At 36.2% G+C, this 17,978-nt stretch overlaps 1 protein-coding gene across 8 annotated transcripts; it reads left to right on the forward strand.

Moving 5' to 3' along the window:
- The first annotated feature begins 1,683 nt into the window (after window positions 1–1,683).
- LOC132187955 (histidinol dehydrogenase, chloroplastic) lies at window positions 1,684–14,364 on the forward strand. Of its 8 annotated transcripts, none has more exons than XM_088517866.1 (15): window positions 1,684–1,827; window positions 2,012–2,123; window positions 5,081–5,211; window positions 5,328–5,380; window positions 5,519–5,591; window positions 5,740–5,841; window positions 5,922–6,023; window positions 6,146–6,217; window positions 6,292–6,354; window positions 6,479–6,520; window positions 9,185–9,244; window positions 9,371–9,481; window positions 12,464–12,634; window positions 13,153–13,243; window positions 13,821–14,364. In XM_088517866.1, the coding sequence occupies exons 3-15, from the start codon at window positions 5,119–5,121 to the stop codon at window positions 14,102–14,104; spliced, it is 1,317 nt and encodes a 438-aa protein (XP_088373992.1). In that variant the 5' UTR covers window positions 1,684–1,827; window positions 2,012–2,123; window positions 5,081–5,118; the 3' UTR covers window positions 14,105–14,364. The 8 variants fall into 8 exon arrangements, with proteins under 8 accessions (XP_088373992.1, XP_088373993.1, XP_088373988.1 ...); XM_088517867.1 differs by having other exon boundaries at window positions 1,719–1,827; window positions 2,008–2,123; XM_088517862.1 differs by having other exon boundaries at window positions 1,738–1,827; window positions 1,962–2,123.
- The last annotated feature ends 3,614 nt before the right edge of the window (window positions 14,365–17,978 follow it).

Here is a 17,978-nt window from a genome sequence, read left to right on the forward strand (position 1 = left end):
AGGGTTTTCCAACTCCCAATTGTAATAGGTTTTGAAACCCTACGAAATTCCTAGGTTTACTAGTTTGTCAAGGACTTCTAACACCTATAAATAGACCCTTAAGCCTCTAGAATAGAGAGACTTTGTAAGGAGGAGAATAAGAGCTCTTTAAGTTCAAGTCTCGGGTTTATTCTTTTCATTTATTTTATTTTATTTTATGAAGATGTTTAACATCAACTTTATGTGTAGCTAATTTATTTAGTACGGCTAGATTGAAGCCCTAGTTTTGTTTAGTTAATATTTCAATATTGGCACCTTTGTAATGATCTTGTTGTGCTATTTAACTTGATTAACACCTGCTTGCATGAATTCCTCATATGTGTGCGCATGATCAACATATGCATGTGGTATGGACTAGTTAGTTAAATCAATTTGGATGGCTGAGTCCTAGGTTTAATAAAAGTAACAAAAGAATCCACACCGCGGTTCTTGGGTTAATCAACATGGGGAACCGGGAGTATACGCCCATGCCCTAGGCCTCATGTGTTTATCGATTTTCATAGAGTATATGCTTTCCTAAGGAATAACTTAGTATACACCATGCTAAATCCCTTAGAAAAGAAAAGAGTTAGAGTATACGCTATGCCTAACTCGTTGCTTAGGGAGATCTATAGCTTAAGGAGTATATGCCATGCCCTTAGGTTGACAAACTCAATTTCGTTGGTCTTAGTGCTCCTTTAATTCCTGCAAAACAATAGCCCATCAGGAGAACTCGCCAATGGGGTGCTGGTGGGTCTCACTCTGATGCCTAAGTTAGCTTTTTTCTGAGTTTGATATTCTCAAGAATTTGAATGTATTGTGTACCTTAGGCTCCATAACATGTGCCTACATATAGTGTAGGTTGCCTGATGAATAGAATGGTAACTAGGCAAGGAAGATGGAAATCAAAAGTGATTGATTGGTGAATTAATAACCCTGTCGCCTGACCGTTATGGTCAATGTGAAACCGCCATTGCAATCAATGTGATCTCAGTCATTAATTTGGTGGTTACGAACGAGATATGCGCTCCCAGTCATTAATGTGCTTGACCGTTATAAATGGGATATATGCTTGGAAGTTAATCCTGGACTTTCTCTTGACTTTTGACATTTTGACCTGTTTTTTAGACATATAACAATGCTGATTGTACTCTTTTTCCTTCGCTAAGGTTTTTCCCAATAGGTTTTCCTTTGCAATGTTTTAATGAAGTAGTCTTAAAACATACCAAGACACAGAAGAATATTGTACTTTTTTTCCTTCGCCACATGCTTTTTTTTTCTACTGGGTTTTCCTTTGCAAGGTTTTAACGAGGCATATTCTTAGGGTATGGTCATCCAAGGAGGAGTGTTATGAATGCATTCATGCATTTGGTAGATGTCCATTTAGTTCCATCTCTTGGAATTTTACACATTCATGTCATTTTTTAGAATACATTCATGTAGTCTTTTGATTCATGTAGTACCCTTTCATATTCTTTAACCTCCTATTATGATTCTATATCTATAAAATTGAGTATTGAATAGCATATAAAATACAGAACAATAGAGAAGAATCATAATATATTGTAAAATCAAAGAAAATAATAAGACAAAATAAAAAAATTGCAATACGTGAATATGTATGTAAAGGATACATTTGCAGTGTACATTTGCTACCATCTGCCATCTAGTAATAAAGTCATTTTTTTTAATGTGAGAAATCGCAGTTACAGTCCCAAACGGGCTTCGCCGCTCGCAGCGCCGCAGAGGCAAGAGAGAGCAAGCAAACACAGAGCTCCCTTTTCACTTTTCTGCGCAAAGAGCCACCAGGTAACCCAGCTCATACCCCAGCCAATCAATTGCTTTTGCTGTCTTATTATTGGTCTCGTCCTCTACATCCTCAAATTGACCACGTCTTTGTTGGGTAATTATTATTGTTGTTGTGCAATTCTTCTGTGTCATAGTGTTACACATTTGATTGATTGATTGGTTGAAGGTCGTTATGGACAGCCAGCTTCTCTGCTTGAACCGGACCATCTCTTCGCTTAAACCCAACCCAATCAGAATTTTTCACCAAATCAGTACTCCGAAACCAATTTCAAGCCGATCTTATCGCTTCCCTGCAGGTATAATAGTTTTTTTTTTTTTTTTTTTTTTTTTTTTTTTTTTTTTTTCATTTTGATTCTGTTTTCTATTTCTAAAACATCTGATTTTAGGTGCTAATGCTGACTTGAAAAATGGTTGAATCCTGGAAAAGATTGCTCATTTTCTTAGTGATTTTCGTTTTATGGAATTGTATACATTTCTAAAGAGTACCTAAGTTGGTTTCGGATTTCACTTTGTGAATATGGGAATTGGATGATGGTAAAATATTTTAAAGTGAACCTTTTTATGATCAATGGGTCGTTGAGAACGCGGCTTTTCCTTTTGTGAGTTCTTGGTGATGTGTGTCGTTGTTTGATTTTTCTTTCTATTTATTGCTTTTGGGTGATATGTGGAGAATGACCTCTTCGAATTTGTTTGTTTGAATGGGTTTTGAATGCGTATCTGATTGCTTTGGGTATTATGTCATTGTAAGATTTTATTATGATTGATTTTGCTTTATAATTTTGCATTTTTTTTTTGTTGGTGGGCGTTGTGAATGTGGGGGTCAAGACTCAAGATATTTTGATATTTTCCAATTCTAGGAGACTTTTGTTTTGATTTCTTTTTGGACATATAGGGGCTGTTTGCCATTGGCTTGAGAAAAGAAAGTAGCCTAGAACTGTAGCAAGATTTGATTGATATGTGAAAAAAACAAGAATAGTTGATTTGAAAAAGTGAAAAAATTTTGTTTTGTAGTAATTTTTTTAATTGAATAGTAACAAAATGTGATTGATGTGATGCAAAAAATAAGAATGTTGGAATTGAATTTGAGATGAATAGTATGGGACTCTTTTGGAGTCCATTGGCAAACAACCATAGGGTTCCCAATTTGCCATTTAGAGATCTAAGACTCATTTAAGGGTGACTTTCTTCACTTGGATAGCATTGCATCTTTAGGAAAAATCCTCACTTTGGATATTTTTCACAAGTGCCACATCTTAGTATTTTTTTGGTTTAGTATGTGTAAAAAGAGTGGGAAAACATCTGATCAACTACTTCACTGTGACATTTCAAGGTAGTTGTGAAATTTGGGTTGTTAGATGTTTGGAATAGAGTGGGTTATGCCTAGACTGGTGGTGGAGCTCTTAGCGTGTTGGAAAGGGGGGTTTGTTGGAATGATTTTAATATTCTTTGAAATGTAATTTCTTCTTGTTTAACGTGGTACATTTGGACAAAAAGAAATGCTCGAAATTTCAAAGATTGCGAGAAGATGAGCGCAGAGCTACAACTTTGTTTTCTTACATCACTATTTGTATGTGTTTGCCGGAATAAGGCCCCTTAAGAGCTGTGGTTTTTGCTTGGACAACCACTATAGGGAAGATCCTCACCATGAATAACCTAAGGAAATGACATGTTATTGTGGTTGACTGGTGTTGTATGTGTAAGAGGAGTAGAGCGTTTGTGGATCATCTTTTTCTCCATTGTGAGATCGCCAGTACCTGTGGTGTGAGTGTAGCAGTGTGGAATATTGTTTCATCTTGCCTTTTGTGGTATCTTTGGAGGGAAAGAAATGAAAGAAGCTTTGAAGACTGTGAAAGGACGGTGGTGGAACTTAAGCTTTTTTTTTCAAAACTCTTTACTATGGGACAATTGTTTTAGATCTTAATTTACTTAGTTTTCATGATTTTTTTTTGATTTGTTCTCTCTTTCTAGCTAGATGTTTCTCCTGTATACACCTTTTGTACTTAAGTTGTGCTTTTTGCGCGTTTACTCAGATAAAAAAAATCTCTTGTATATGTCATGCATGGTTGGATTTTGCCCCTTGCGCTTTTAATGAATTTCCTTTACTCATAAAGAAAAAAAAAAAAAAAAAAAGAAGCGAGTGAAATGTTTGTTTGGTGTAGATGTTATTTAGCATTCAGCTTTAGTTGATTTTATGTTTGTACATGTATGTTTACTTTTATTAAAAAAAATGTTTGTATATGTACGTTCTGCAGTTCTTGTTGGAATTGCCACTCAAGCGTGTGTGTGTGTGTGTGTGCAATGTGTGCGAGTTTTGAATTCAATTTCTGATTTTTTGAGCTCTGTTTGGAAATGATACTCAAATGTCTATGGTGTATATGTTATTTAGCATCCAGCTGCAGTCATATGAAACACACATGGTGATTTTTATTCTTTTTTATTGAAGACTTCTTGATATTATGGCATCTAGGGCTCTAATACAACCTTGTTAGGAAAGTACAAAGTTTCAAGATATCCATGGTGTGGCATGAAGGAGATCTAGTTGTGGGTATAGTTTAATGTACCTCAAACTTGAGCACCAAAAAGTTGGTCTTTGGATATGGTGGATAGTTGTAGATTATCCCTTTGGTCTGTCTAACCAACTAATTTTGTTTGTAATGGTACAACATCAGTAGACATCTATGATTAGATGTGGAAGGAACTATAAAAAGCATGAGTAAGTAGTGATAAATTATGAAATTAACTTCTTTTGGATATTTGTGTGCTCCTTTATGCTAATGACATGCAATCGGCAAGCTAGTAAGTGACAAGAAGTGGTAAATATCCATCAGCCATACTTAGAAAAGTTTTCACTTTTTTTTTTGATTGTCAATATTGATGCCAGGGGGCATTCCAAGGTAGGGGGCAAGGTCTTGGGTGCAAAACTCATTTAGTGCATGCGTAACTTACCAATACTAAAAAAAAATTGATGCATGTGGGAAGAATTATCCTTAGTTTGTAAACATTTTATGTGACTTCTCCTCCCACTAAAATAGTTTCTCTATGTATTATTGTGAGTGGGAGTACCTGTGGTGGACAAAATTCAAAAAATAGGCTTTTGAGGTTTATTTAGTTTTGTTTTATGTGAAGTTAGTTTGCTTTGAAATTCTTACTCTATTTTTTGACCCCTCAATAAAAAAGTATCCCATCTCTGTCAATGATGGATAATGTGTCTTTGTATGCTTCTTCTTTTTCTCAATTTCTTACAGGTTATTAGTTGTGACAGGATTCATTTATAACAGGATAAAGTGCTCAATGAAGTCTTACAAGTTATCAGAACTTACTCAAACTGAGGTTGAACGCCTAAAGGCTCGTCCTCGTATAGATTTCTCTTCCATTTTCAGCACAGTAAGCTTTTGGCTTTTTTCTAAATTCTGAATGAAAGTTCATTAATAACTGAAGAATTTGTTTTTGGTTGTGTTCATTATGAGGTACTTCATAGATTTGATTATATCTACTATCAGGTCCAGCCCATTGTTGATGATGTTCAGAAAAGAGGCGATGCTGCAGTTAAGGAGTTGGTGCTCTTCATTCGTTTTTGTTACTTTTTATGGTTTTGCTTTACGCCATGTTTCTGTGTTATCTACCAAGACTTCACTTCGCTGTGTAGCTCCTTTAGTCATGTGGCAATTTGATGTTTCTATTTGTTCTGCAGCTATACTGCAAAGTTTGACAAAGTTGAACTGGAAAAGATAGTTGAAAATGTCTCCGAGCTCCCAGATCCAATGGTATATGAAATAGACATTCTTCATGCAAGGAATTTTGTAATCATTATGATCTAATATCAAGTCATTTACATATGATTTAAGTTTCTTGTTGAAATAGTGGTTTTGTTGTTTTTAATGTTTACACATTCTAGTCTTTGTGCAATTGCAGCTTGATCCATCTATTAGAGAAGCATTTGATGTGGCATATGACAATATATATGCATTTCATGTTGCTCAGAAATCTGTTGAGAAAAGTGTTGAGAACATGAAAGTATGTCAATATTGCTTATTGGTTATTGCAGTTACGTTGCTCTCTATTTATGTAATTCTAAAGTAATCTGAATTTCCCAGGGTGTCAAATGCAAACGAGTTGCAAGAAGCATCTCATCTGTAGGTCTTTATGTTCCCGGGGGAACTGCAGTTTTACCTTCAACAGCTCTGATGCTTTCAGTTGTAAGTTGATTGGATGGATTGTTGCAATTACTTTTTTTTAATAGTTTTCAGCCTTTAATTTTATTATTGTGGCTATCTAGGTCATCAGACTTGTTTGACATTTACTTTATTTTGTATTCCAGCCAGCACAGATTGCTGGGTGTAAAACTGTTGTTCTTGCAACCCCTCCTAGTCATGATGGTAACATATGCAAGGTATTTGTTTACTTTTGATGAAAATACCTGACGATGAGATTACATACTGAGTGCTGATGAATGTTTTTCTGTAGGAGGTGCTCTATTGTGCCAAGAAGGCTGGAGTGACTCACATCCTTAAAGCTGGAGGAGCTCAGGTTTGAAAGATCTAAAATTGGCCCATGTGTGTTGAGAGTTTGTTTGTTTGTTTTTTCTTCTGTCACACAGGCTTATGTTTCTGCATACTTTGAATTCTAAAGCCTTACAATTTGCTCTTTATAGGCAATTTCCGCCATGGCTTGGGGTACGGAATCTTGCCCTAAGGTACTCTTTTGTTTTTGGAACTCGTCCCTCCACTGCTATTATCCTGTGCTGATATATGCTGCTATTATCCTGTACTGATAATATGTATGGCTGTCCTCTTATTAATCATTTATGGATAATTGAAGTAGCATTTATGCTTTTTTCTTTAACACACGCAAGTGTAAATGCCAGTGGTAGGCCCTTTGTGCGTTGAGCTTGTGTTCTATCTTTTTTTTTTTTTTTTTTCCTGGGCGCGGGTTGAGCTTGTCACGTAAGCTGTTTGGGGTTTATACTTAGGAAAATACTATGAGGGTCCTGTGCATAAGATGCGTGTGTCTATGTATACTTTTCACATATCAGTCCTACATATAATCTGTGTGAATTTTCTTGATAAGTATAATCTAATGTGAATTTTCTCTAGAATATGTTTTTTTTTTGTATGTTTTTGTAACCTGTACACTTCTCTGCTGAAAGATGGGGTTGTATGTATTAATTTTTCCTGGGAATGTGAATAGTGTTGAAAGCATCCTATTAGCTCATGAAGATATGCTGTCTGCATTTTCAAGAAGTCAGAAATTTATAAGAAAGGTGCCAAGGGAGTGCATCCAGAGAAACAAGAAGTATAGAACAGAAAAAGCTGCCCAAGTGAGAAAAAGAAAATAAAAATGTAAAGAGTAAAAAGAGATATGAGATAAATGGGCAGACTCTTCCATTGAAGCAAATCAAGTACATAAAAAGTAAGCTTAGGCGTAAGATCTTCAAAACTATTATGGCAAAACTCAAATCACTAAAAGAGTAGAACATGTCATGACCATGAAAAGCGCTTGTCACATTTGTGTTATTCCTTCTAAAAGACTAGTCAAAGTTACAATTAGAGCTCATTGGAGTCATTTGTATAGCCCAATCTCTCTTAGTAATGAACCAATGTGAAACTTAGTACCTATGCAACACGTTCACAATCCACCCACTCAATGTAAGACTTAATTTTTCAATGTGTCACTATCTCCCTCCAATCCCGGACATCCTCATCAGGGCCTACATCACGTTGCAATATCCCAGCTCCACATAATGTTACTAGATTGGCTTTGATGCCATTTGTTACGATTCAGGAAAATTGCTAGCCATATATTTATGTTATTATCATCAAAAGAGCTAGTCAAAGTTACAATTGGAGCTCCTAGAGTCACTTGTATAGTTCATTCTTACATAGTAGAAAACCAATGCAAGACTTTGCACCTATGCAACACCATCACAATTTACCCACTCGAAGTGGTGGGACTTAACTTTCCAGGATGTCACAGAATATTAAGCGCCACAACTCGCAAGTGAAAGTGCAATTCAACAAGAGAGGATTGATTAATTCGTCCTCCCGTTTACTGTTACTGTTAGTGATTTGTTTGCTTTTCCTCAGTTAAGTTGTCAATAATTAGAATTTTCTAAAGAGAGACTATCCAAGTAAGGAACACTAGTTTATGGTGCCTTCTCAAACAATGCCAAATTTCATTCGCGTAAAGAACTAATGCCTGAATCCCACCCAAAGGGTTTATAATGGGAAGCTTTTAGATATAATTTCTGCTCGTTGCAATTAGTTTCTTCGTTACTACACCTTGGATCTCACACTTCATTTAGTTTATGGAAGATGCCCCTGGTTCATGCTTATCAAAAAGATTTTATTTATTTAAAAAAAAAAATAAGAAGCAGAAGATGCGCCTAGCAATTCTTGATTTTGGTTTGTTGTATCTACGGTGTACATGATGTCACGCCATTTAAAATTTTTAAATGACGTGGTAACATATTCACTATATTGGAACATATATACCATGAATCTAATATAGACCATGAAATAGATCCTCTCCATTTTAAGTAACATATTCACTATATTGGAACATATATACCATGAATCTAATATAGACCATGAAATAGATCCTCTCCATTTTAAGTTAAAATGGAGAGGATCCTGAGAAATGGGGGTGATCCTTTGTTAAGGATCTATAACAGTTTCAAGTGAGAATTTTAGTTCTAGGGGAGAAAAATGAGACTAGGCGGGAAAAGAAATCATGAAACTGACAGAGGGAGGTTCATGTGCTTAACTGTCCATACACCAATACACAACACGGACACACAAACACATTACACTTCATAGAATGTATTCATGCGTTATTTGTTTATCTTTTAGTTGAGCTGCGTCAATTCTGCCTGGAAAGTTGATTGCATTGATGAGTAGAATAGGAATGAGTTTGTTTTAACTCCTATGTTGCTTAGCGATGAATGTGGCACAAATGGAGGCCAGATGAGATAAGTTGGCTAGATTTCTTATGTAGGAGTTTTGATACATTCAGGTAGTGAAGATAAGATGTAGTGAGGTAGTTCCACAAGCAAGACAAGTTTTTTGTTCTACCTTACTGTTTGTCTTCATTTCTTGATTTTCCACGGCTGTCACCTCCAACTAGTTATATCCTACCAGGTTGTAAAATATAGTTTTAATATTGCATTGCAAAATGAGAATACTATATCTAATGAGTTCTTTTGGATTGATAATTCTGTTATTTGCACGAGACAATTGGTCCATTCTAATGAAAATTGCTAACAAAAACTCCAAAAGAATTTTATATTTGTAAGATTTCTTTAAATATAATTTTTAATATTTTTTACAGTTCTTTTTCCCTTCGTTCTTATAATTTGCAGGTTGAGAAGATTTTTGGCCCTGGAAATCAATATGTCACAGCTGCAAAAATGATTCTCCAAGTATGCATACTTATCATGGCTGCAACTTGTATAAATTTTGATAATTAAATATAAGTGAACTCCCCCAATCTATATGCATATATTTCTCATCTCAATTTGACTTTCTCTTTCTCTCTTCCCTTGCAGAACAGTGAAGCCATGATTTCAATTGACATGCCCGCAGGCCCTTCAGAAGTGTTAGTCATTGCTGACAGAAATTCCAATCCTATTCATGTAGCTTCGGATTTGCTTTCTCAGGTGCTTACCTTTTCTTTTCTTTTCTTTTTTTCTTTTTTTGTTGTTGTCGTCTTTGAACTTCCCAGGTGCTTACTTGCTTTGAAATGTTTCTGTTCTTTTCTGATGGAGCACTTTCATAATGAAAGGTTGATGCTGTTGCTTCTTGTTGTTTTGTTTTTTCTCAAATGATTTAAACATTGAATCTGAAAGGTTCAATTGCATGAAGACTGAAGGTCTTCCTGCATTATGTAGTTCTACATTATGGCTTGCCAAGTTTTAGTTAGAACCTAAGTTCTTTTTTTCTTTTTTTCTTTCTTTCTTTTTTATTTATTATTATTATTATTATTTTTTTTTGATATTGAAGAACCTAAGTTCAATCACATCAAGTTCACTCCGTTTCAGTTTTCCTAATCAAGAAAATTAAGTTTCACTTCTTCTCACTTCTTAGCTGGGCATCCAAACAAGCAGCACAAAATCAAAGCCCTATAGAATCACTTCTTACCTATCACTTCACTTCTCTTCACAATTAACATAAATTGCCAAACACTGTAATATTTTTTTTTTTGCTCCTTATATTTGTTGCTGGTGGTTTCTCTTTGAACTTCATGTTTTCTTCTTCTTCTTCTTTTTCTTTTTCCTAGACTTAGTTAACTTTCTAAACTTTAGTTTGTCTTCATTGTCTTTTCTTGTAAGCTTCTTTTGGACATGGGCTTTGCCTCCTAGGCTACTTATGAGAAAGAAAAGGGAAGCTAATGGGCCTGAGGCATACCTTTTCAACTAGTCTAGGGTAAACAGTTCTTCAAATTCACTGAGTCCCAAAATTTCTGCTTTGTTCCTTTATTGAAGTTCCATTGGTTGGTGCCATTTTTTATTGCCCAATCTTCCCCACTATAAGACTTGATGGGTGGAAAAAGCTCAAATGTGTCATTAGATGAGTAATCTACCAAGTTATGGGTGGAATATAGTTTAAACATGCCACAACTACTATGAGAGATAGAATGCATAGTTGTGCGGAGGTGTGGGTTGCAGATCGTTTGCAGTTCTTTCATGGAAATTTTCAGTGAAATTTATCTTTTACCATACTAGCCCATGATTGGGAGGTAGACTTGGTCACTTCTTTCTTCGATCTTTTTTACTCTGTTAGATTGAGGCATGGTGGTGGATAAAATATGTTGGATCCCCTCCAGTAATTAGAAGTTTGAAGTAAGGTCCTTTTATCATGCGTTGTCCGTTCCTAGTGGTTCCCCATTTCTTTGGAAGAGTATTTGAGGAGTTAAGGTCATTTCGAGAGTGGCGTTCTTGGATGGACGCCAACACTAGGGAAGATTTTGATTTTGCATAATTTAATGTCATAGTGTTGGATTGGTGTTGTATGTGTAAGAGGATTGGGGAGTCAATAGCTCATCCTCTTCATTGTGAAGTGGCAAGAGAATTTTAGGCTTTGATTTTTCGTCTTTTCGGTGTAGAATGGGCTATGCCTAGAAGGGTACTAGAGTTGTTGGCAAGTTGGAAAGGTCAGATGGGAAGCTGTGACATCTTAAAAGTTTGGAGGATGTCACTTTTGTGCTTAATGTCGTGCATTTAGAAAAAACAAAACACTAGGAGCTTTGAAGATTGTGAGATTTAGGTGGTAGAGCTAAAGAAAGGTATGTTCATATCCTTGTATACATTGACAACGGCATACAATAGTCTGCATTTTTCTAGTTTTTCCAAATTTTTGGCCTCATGTTTCTTTTCTCCTTATTAGGGGTCTTTTTGTATACTTTTTATGTACTAGTGTTGCTCCTCTGTGCTTTCTGATGAGATTGAATTACTTATAAAGAAAATGTATTTTGAAGTCAGAAACGGTTAAGTCGACTTGGATTTCTCCTCCTAGGACGGAAGTTCACTAGACATACAGGAAAACAATGACCAATCAAGAAAATGCACGAAGGGAACACTTATATTAATATGTTTGAAACTAATAGAGAGGAACCTCAATTCATTCATAATAACAGATATTTGACTTTATCAGGTAAATACACTCTTACACCTGCTCTGGATAATCAGTCTTTTGGGTCTAGGGCTATGGTAATGAAAGGAGTGTTAAATCATGTTGCATTTTCAAGCAGATTTTAGATGTTAACATTCAAGATTTTCATCATTTCTTGTTCTAACTAAATAATTGTAACTCAAAAGTACATTGGTAGTAAAATACGCCAGAGAGTTACAAAGTTCTTATTACATTATTGTTAGGGTAGTAGCTATACATGGGCCAACAATATTAGATAATAGAGTTCGACTGTTTTGAGTCTTGGCATTGTTGAATGCCTGGAGGAACTGCTTTTTTGATTTGGAACCTCAGAGATTGCAACGTTGCAGACTTATTTCACTTTGCTGTATAATATTCCAGGCATAGTGGGTGTGCCCCTCAGCGCTTATTAATGAAAAGCATTACTTATTTAAAAAAAAAAAAAAAAAAATCCAGGTATAATGGTTTTTGGTGAGTTTATAACCGAAGACAGTTCTGGACCACTTTTATGTTTTTTTTCCTATTCTCATGAATCTTATACCAAGTACTTAATTTTTTTTTTTTTTTTTAAATGATACTGTTTTTAGTATTTGATATGAAATAGGAGTATTACAACTGTAGTTAAAATACTTATAAAAAAAAAACAACTGTAGTTAATTGGCCTTGTATGTGTCTGTAATGTAACTGCAGTAATTAAGTAAAGTTGAGGTTGATTTGATTATCAACAGGTACCAATTTGTTTCTAGATTTCATGTACTTGTGTATGACATGACGTTTTGTTGTCATGTGCACCTATAATTAATGTTGGATCTCTCACAAAACCTTTTTTTTTTTTGTCCTGAGATAGACACTCCCTCTTCTCTTCATTTGAATTTATTGCCTGACATGTTGAATTGTGCTGTAGTCCTTTAGAACACATGCATAAAAAATTGGTCCTGCTTTTGTTTGTTTAATGCTCATACCTTACGACGATGCCTTGAGTCAATTTTCAGGCCGAGCATGGTCCTGACAGTCAGGTTGTTCTTGTTGTCTCTGGGGATGGTGTCGATTTAAAAGCTATAGAGGAGGAAATCGGCAAGCAGTGCCAAAGCCTTCCAAGGGGAGAGATTGCTTTAAAAGCATTGAGCCACAGTTACACGGTGTTAGCACGTGATATGTTTGAGGTTCGTCCTTTTATCATGACTTGATGTTTTCAAGCCTTTATAAACCCTTTTTGTGTGAGTTGTCGGAAATCCATTCTGTGTCATCATTGGGGTGTTGTTATTGTTGTATCATGCATTTTTGTGAATAAAATGCTAAACTTTCTTAAAAGAAGTTATGGTGTTCTAAATTAATCAAATGCGTGTTAGTTTGGTTTTTGTCCCTTTGACAGGTCAAAGTTTCCTGACCTTTTTTCTTTTAGTTACAAAAACGCTCTGTTTGAGGATGGTGCCCACAAGTAGAACCTATGTTTAGGCCCAATTGTAAATTGTGATTGTCTACATCCCTTCAGATCATATATATACTCCAGCTATAATTTGAAACTTAAACGTGTTACAAATGAGAAATTCTTTACTCTTTTATCATTATTGATTTAAGTGCACACAAGCTTACATGCGCGTGCACTTAAATATTTTTTGTTTGTATATTTTTTAACTTGTAGATTTGATTATTTGGAATGACATCAAATTGACCTTTTCAGGCAATCTCTTTTTCAAACTTGTATGCACCCGAGCATCTGATCATTAATGTGAAGGATGCAGAAAAGTGGGAGAGTTTCATTGAGAATGCAGGTGAAATTTTGTTTAAATAACTTGCCTTATCCTTTCTGTATACCATTTAAATATTATTTAATAATTCTTTCAATAAATGTTAGGAGAAAAAGTGAGGAAGAGAAAGCCATTTAAATATTATTTTAAATAAATACTAGGGGAAAACAGAGCTAACAAGGAAAGAGAAAGCCTTTTTTTGAGTAAAATAATGGTACGAGGAGCAAAGGGTAGCACTTTTGGTTCACTTGGGTTTTTCTTGGTTTAGGAAACACAGGAGTCTGTTGTAGAGGGCTTTTTGAGAGTTTTCCCTACATTTAAGAAAGGAAATGAGATTTACGAAGTTTGTTGCTAGTGTTCTTCTAAACACGGTTTTCCCATCCGTAAAGAGCTCTTTACTACATATGTTGGTTTTAAATAGTTGCTCCTGCTTGTTCATTTTTATCACACTAGTTGAGCATAGATTTCTCATAGGGTATTCTAATTATACTAAAAGACCATCAATAGATCCGTCAGAAACAAGTTAATGGTTTCTAGAAGATCCAAATTATAGCAGAGAATGTAACTCTCAGAATTAATATGTGGTCTACTACTTTTGCAGGCTCTGTATTTTTAGGGCAGTGGACGCCCGAGAGCGTGGGAGATTATGCAAGTGGGACGAACCATGTCCTTCCGACATATGGGTATGCAAGGATGTATGGTGGGGTGTCTTTGGACTCCTTCCTCAAGTATATGACAGTACAATCTTTGACAGAGGAAGGTCTGACGAAGCTTGGCCCATATGTGGCAGCAATGGCTGAAGTTGAGGGATTGGAAGCCCACAAAAGAGCTGTAACTCTTAGGCTTCAGGATATTGAAGCTAGGCAGGTTTCCGGTATGAGATGATGTGCCATTTCTGAACATTTCTGAACTGTTGTCGTTTTGGGGATGTGACCTTTATGGACTTCCCTCTATCAAATTCCTTGGCCACATTGTTGCCACCCCTGGGGTGTTGGATTGTTGCCAAGCAGGTTAACCAATGGTTCTTTAAACAAATATCTGGTTAAGGCCATATGCAGTTTGATCAAATGTAGAGACAGCTTTGCATTTCTTGGGGTCATATGTACTTTAATGTGATATATATACATATTTTATTTAAAATTCAAGGAGCACTGCAGTTGCTTGCCACTTCATTGATGAGAAAATCTTCAGTTTTCGTTTGTGCATAATCACACAAATCCAACCTTAGGGGCTTGAACCCCCAACCTTAGAATATTATGTCACATGGCAAGTCCTTTGAATGTCATGGATCTACTTAGGGCTAATAATTTTTGACACGACCTGTGAACTCATTTTGAACTTGACTTGTAGGCAATTAAAAAAAAATAGCTAACTGTTGGTGCTTAGCAGTTTTAGAAGTAAGAGGCGGCGGTTAATAACTACTAACTACATACCCTTTTATATATATATATATATAAAACGATGTTGTTTTGGTGTGTTTGATATAGGGTTAGTGCTTAGCAGTTTTAGAAGTAAGAGGCGGCGGTTAATAACTACTAGCTGCATACCCTTTTATATATATATATATATATATATATATATATATATATATATATATATAAAACGATGTTGTTTTGGTGCGTTTGATATAGGGTTTTCATTTGGAGTTTAATGAAATTGATCTTTATTCATCAAAATAATAATAATTATGTAGCACACAATTTACTCTTACAAGAAATTAAGAGAAAACTAGTGCTTGGTTGAGGGAATTTCTCTTGAGAAACTGCGAAACAGAGTTTTATTCAAAACTAATTGAACAACTCCTTCTACACTTCAAAACTAGCTAGCTAACAACTTTACAAATGCTAAGCTAATTGATTACAAAATGTAACTGAATGCTTGCGTACAAATCAAAGAATACAATTCAGCTTTTATATCCCTAGGCAGTGTTACAATGGAACTTCTCACAGAGGAATAAAACTCAAGTCAGTTACAACTACAATCAGTTAAGAAGTTGCAGCCAGCTGGATTCCACATGTCAAATACTCAACTACTCTTTCACTTAATCCCTTACAATTTTGCCACGCACTCCACCTTTATCTCCCGCAGCTTAAGTCTTTCTTATTCTTCTTCCTGCCCACCATTCCCTTTCCTTCTATCAAAATACTTGTGACAAATACCCCCTCCGATCAAAACACCTTGCCCACAAGGTGTGGGTAGGCATTTTTGAGAGAGTGGAGAGCTTCCCATGAAGCTTATTCTGGAAGCTGTCCCTGCCAACGCACCAGTAATTCCACCACCGCGCGATTGTGAATCTTCTGTGATCTGCGGTTCAAGATTTCCTCTGGCTCTGGTTTGATGATCCCCTGCGCATCGACTGGAGGTAAGCGTGAAATTGGAATGATTGATCTTCCTAGCTTCAACTTAAGCTGGGACACATGAAACACTGGGTGAATTAAAGACCCTGCTAGAAGGTTTAATCGATAAGCCACAGCTCCTACTTTCCTCACTATCTAAAAAGGGCCATAGAATCTGGGCGACAGTTTTAAACTTCTCCTCCAACTCACAGATAATTGTCTGTATGGCTGCAACCTCAAATACACCCAATCTCCCTCTTGAAAACTCCTTTAAGTTCTTTTCAAATCAGCATATCTTTTCATGCGGTTTTGACTTCTCTGTATGTTCTCTTTTAAAAGTTGCAGCAAGTGATCCCTCGTTTGAAGCTGGTCTTCCACAGCAGCTATCTTAGTTGTTCCTGGCATGTAGGTCAGCAGCCTGGGTGGTAAGTAACTGTAGAGAGCCTCAAAGGGTGTCACTCGAGTAGAGTGATGAAATGAAGTGTTGTAGCAATATTCTTCTAAATCCAGCCAAGTAACCCACTCCTTTGGTCTATCACAAACCATACAACGTAAGTAATTTTCCACATACTTGTTGACTGCTTCAGACTGCTCATCAGATTGAGGATGGTAAGCAGTACTGAAAGCTAAGAATACCCCTGCAGCTTAAAAACTTCAGTCCAAAACCTACTTGTAAAAGTGGAGTCTCGATTTGAAATGATGGACTGAGGCATTCCATGAAGCTTGAATATCTGACTCATAAAAATTAGAGCTAATTTCTCTGCTGTATAAGGGTGTTTGAGAGGTATAAAGTGAGAATACTTTGTCAACCTATCCACCACAACCCAGATAACACTGAACCCTTTAGAGATAGGTAATCCCTCAATGAAATCCATTGAAATACTCAACCAAGGCCTTTCTGGAATAGGCAATGGTTGAAGTAATCCTGCAGGTGAAAGGTTTTCTGCCTTCACTCTTTGACAAGTATCACATTCTCGAATGTATGTCTTTACATCTGTTTTCATTCCTTGCCAAAAAAAAAAAAATCCTTTCGAGCCCTATTCATGGTTTTGTCATATCCTGCATGACCTGCCAGGAGACTTGCGTGAATAAAATGCAAAACCTGATTCTTTAAGGCCTCGGTGACATAGACCCTCTTCTTGTAAAACAGTACCCCTTGAACCACAGAATATTTTGTATGTCCCATGTTCCCACTCAGTACCTTCTGCAACAATTCTTGAGCTTTATGGTCATTATGATAGCTGTTCCTTACTTCTGATAACCAGTCCAAAGTTGGATAAGAAATGATGGACAGTGTGACCAGGGCTCTTCCTCTTCATTCCTTCTAGAAAAGGCATCAACTACTTTATTATCTTGCCCTTTCTTATACTCCACCACAAAATCATACCCCAGCAACTTAGCAACCCATCTTTGTTGCATGGGGGTACCAATTTTCTGTTCCAACAGAAATTTTAAACTTTGATGATCAGTTTTGATAAGAAAGGGATGTCCTAAGAGATATGACCTCCACTTCTTTACTGCTGCCACTAAAGCAAGCAACTCTTTCTCATATGTAGACATCAACAAAAATCTCCCTTTCAATATCTGACTGAAAAAAGCAATTGGCCTCTGTTGTTGCATCAGAACTGCCCCAATTCCCCTACCTGAAGCATCACACTCAATTACAAATGGTAAATTGAAATCTGGTAAAACCAACACTGGGGGGCTCACCACAGCTTTTTTCAAATCTTCAAATGCTTTCTCAGCCATTTCATTCCATTGCCAAGCATTCTTTTTCAACAAAGCAGTTAAGGGTGCTGCAATGGAACCATAACCCTTAACAAATTTCCTGTAGTAGCCTGTAAGACCTAAGAATCCCCTTAAAGCTTTCAAGGATTTAGGTCTAGGCCATTCTGCCATGGCAGATAACTTCTTACTATCAGCCCTCACTCCTTCAGCTGAAATCAGATGACCTAAGTAGTCAACTTCAGAACAGCCAAATCTACATTTACTCCTTTTAGCAAACAACTGATGAGACCTCAAAATTTCTAAGGTAACTTGCAGATGTTGTAAATGGAGAATCAGGTTAGGACTGTAAACCAAGATATCATCAAAAAACACCAAAATAAATTTCCTTAAATATGGCCTGAAGATGTCATTCATCAAACTTTGAAAAGTTGATGGTGCATTGGTTAAGCCAAAGGGCATTACCAAAAACTCATAGTGACCCTCATGTGTTCTGAATGCTGTTTTATGTATATCTTCCTTCTTCACTCTGATCTGATGGTAGCCAGACCTCAAATCCAGCTTAGAATATACCCTAGAGCCATGTAATTCATCCAACAACTCATCAATCACAGGAATAGGGAACTTATCCTTGATTGTTTCATTGTTTAATGCTCTATAATCCATACACATCCGCCAAGAGCCATCAGCCTTCCTTA

The sequence above is a fragment of the Corylus avellana genome, chromosome 6, assembly GCF_965113065.1.
Source record: "Corylus avellana chromosome 6, dhCorAvel1.hap1.2, whole genome shotgun sequence".
In the NCBI taxonomy this organism is placed as follows: domain Eukaryota; kingdom Viridiplantae; phylum Streptophyta; class Magnoliopsida; order Fagales; family Betulaceae; genus Corylus; species Corylus avellana.

Bases quoted from the DNA above. Each gene is read 5' to 3' on its own strand.
- LOC132187955 (XM_088517862.1), top strand. From the start codon at position 2,000: ATGGACAGCCAGCTTCTCTGCTTGAACCGGACCATCTCTTCGCTTAAA. The intron at 6,218-6,291 runs GTATTTGTTTAC...GTTTTTCTGTAG, and splicing joins ATGATGGTAACATATGCAAG to GAGGTGCTCTATTGTGCCAA. The intron at 6,521-9,184 runs GTACTCTTTTGT...TATAATTTGCAG, and splicing joins GTACGGAATCTTGCCCTAAG to GTTGAGAAGATTTTTGGCCC.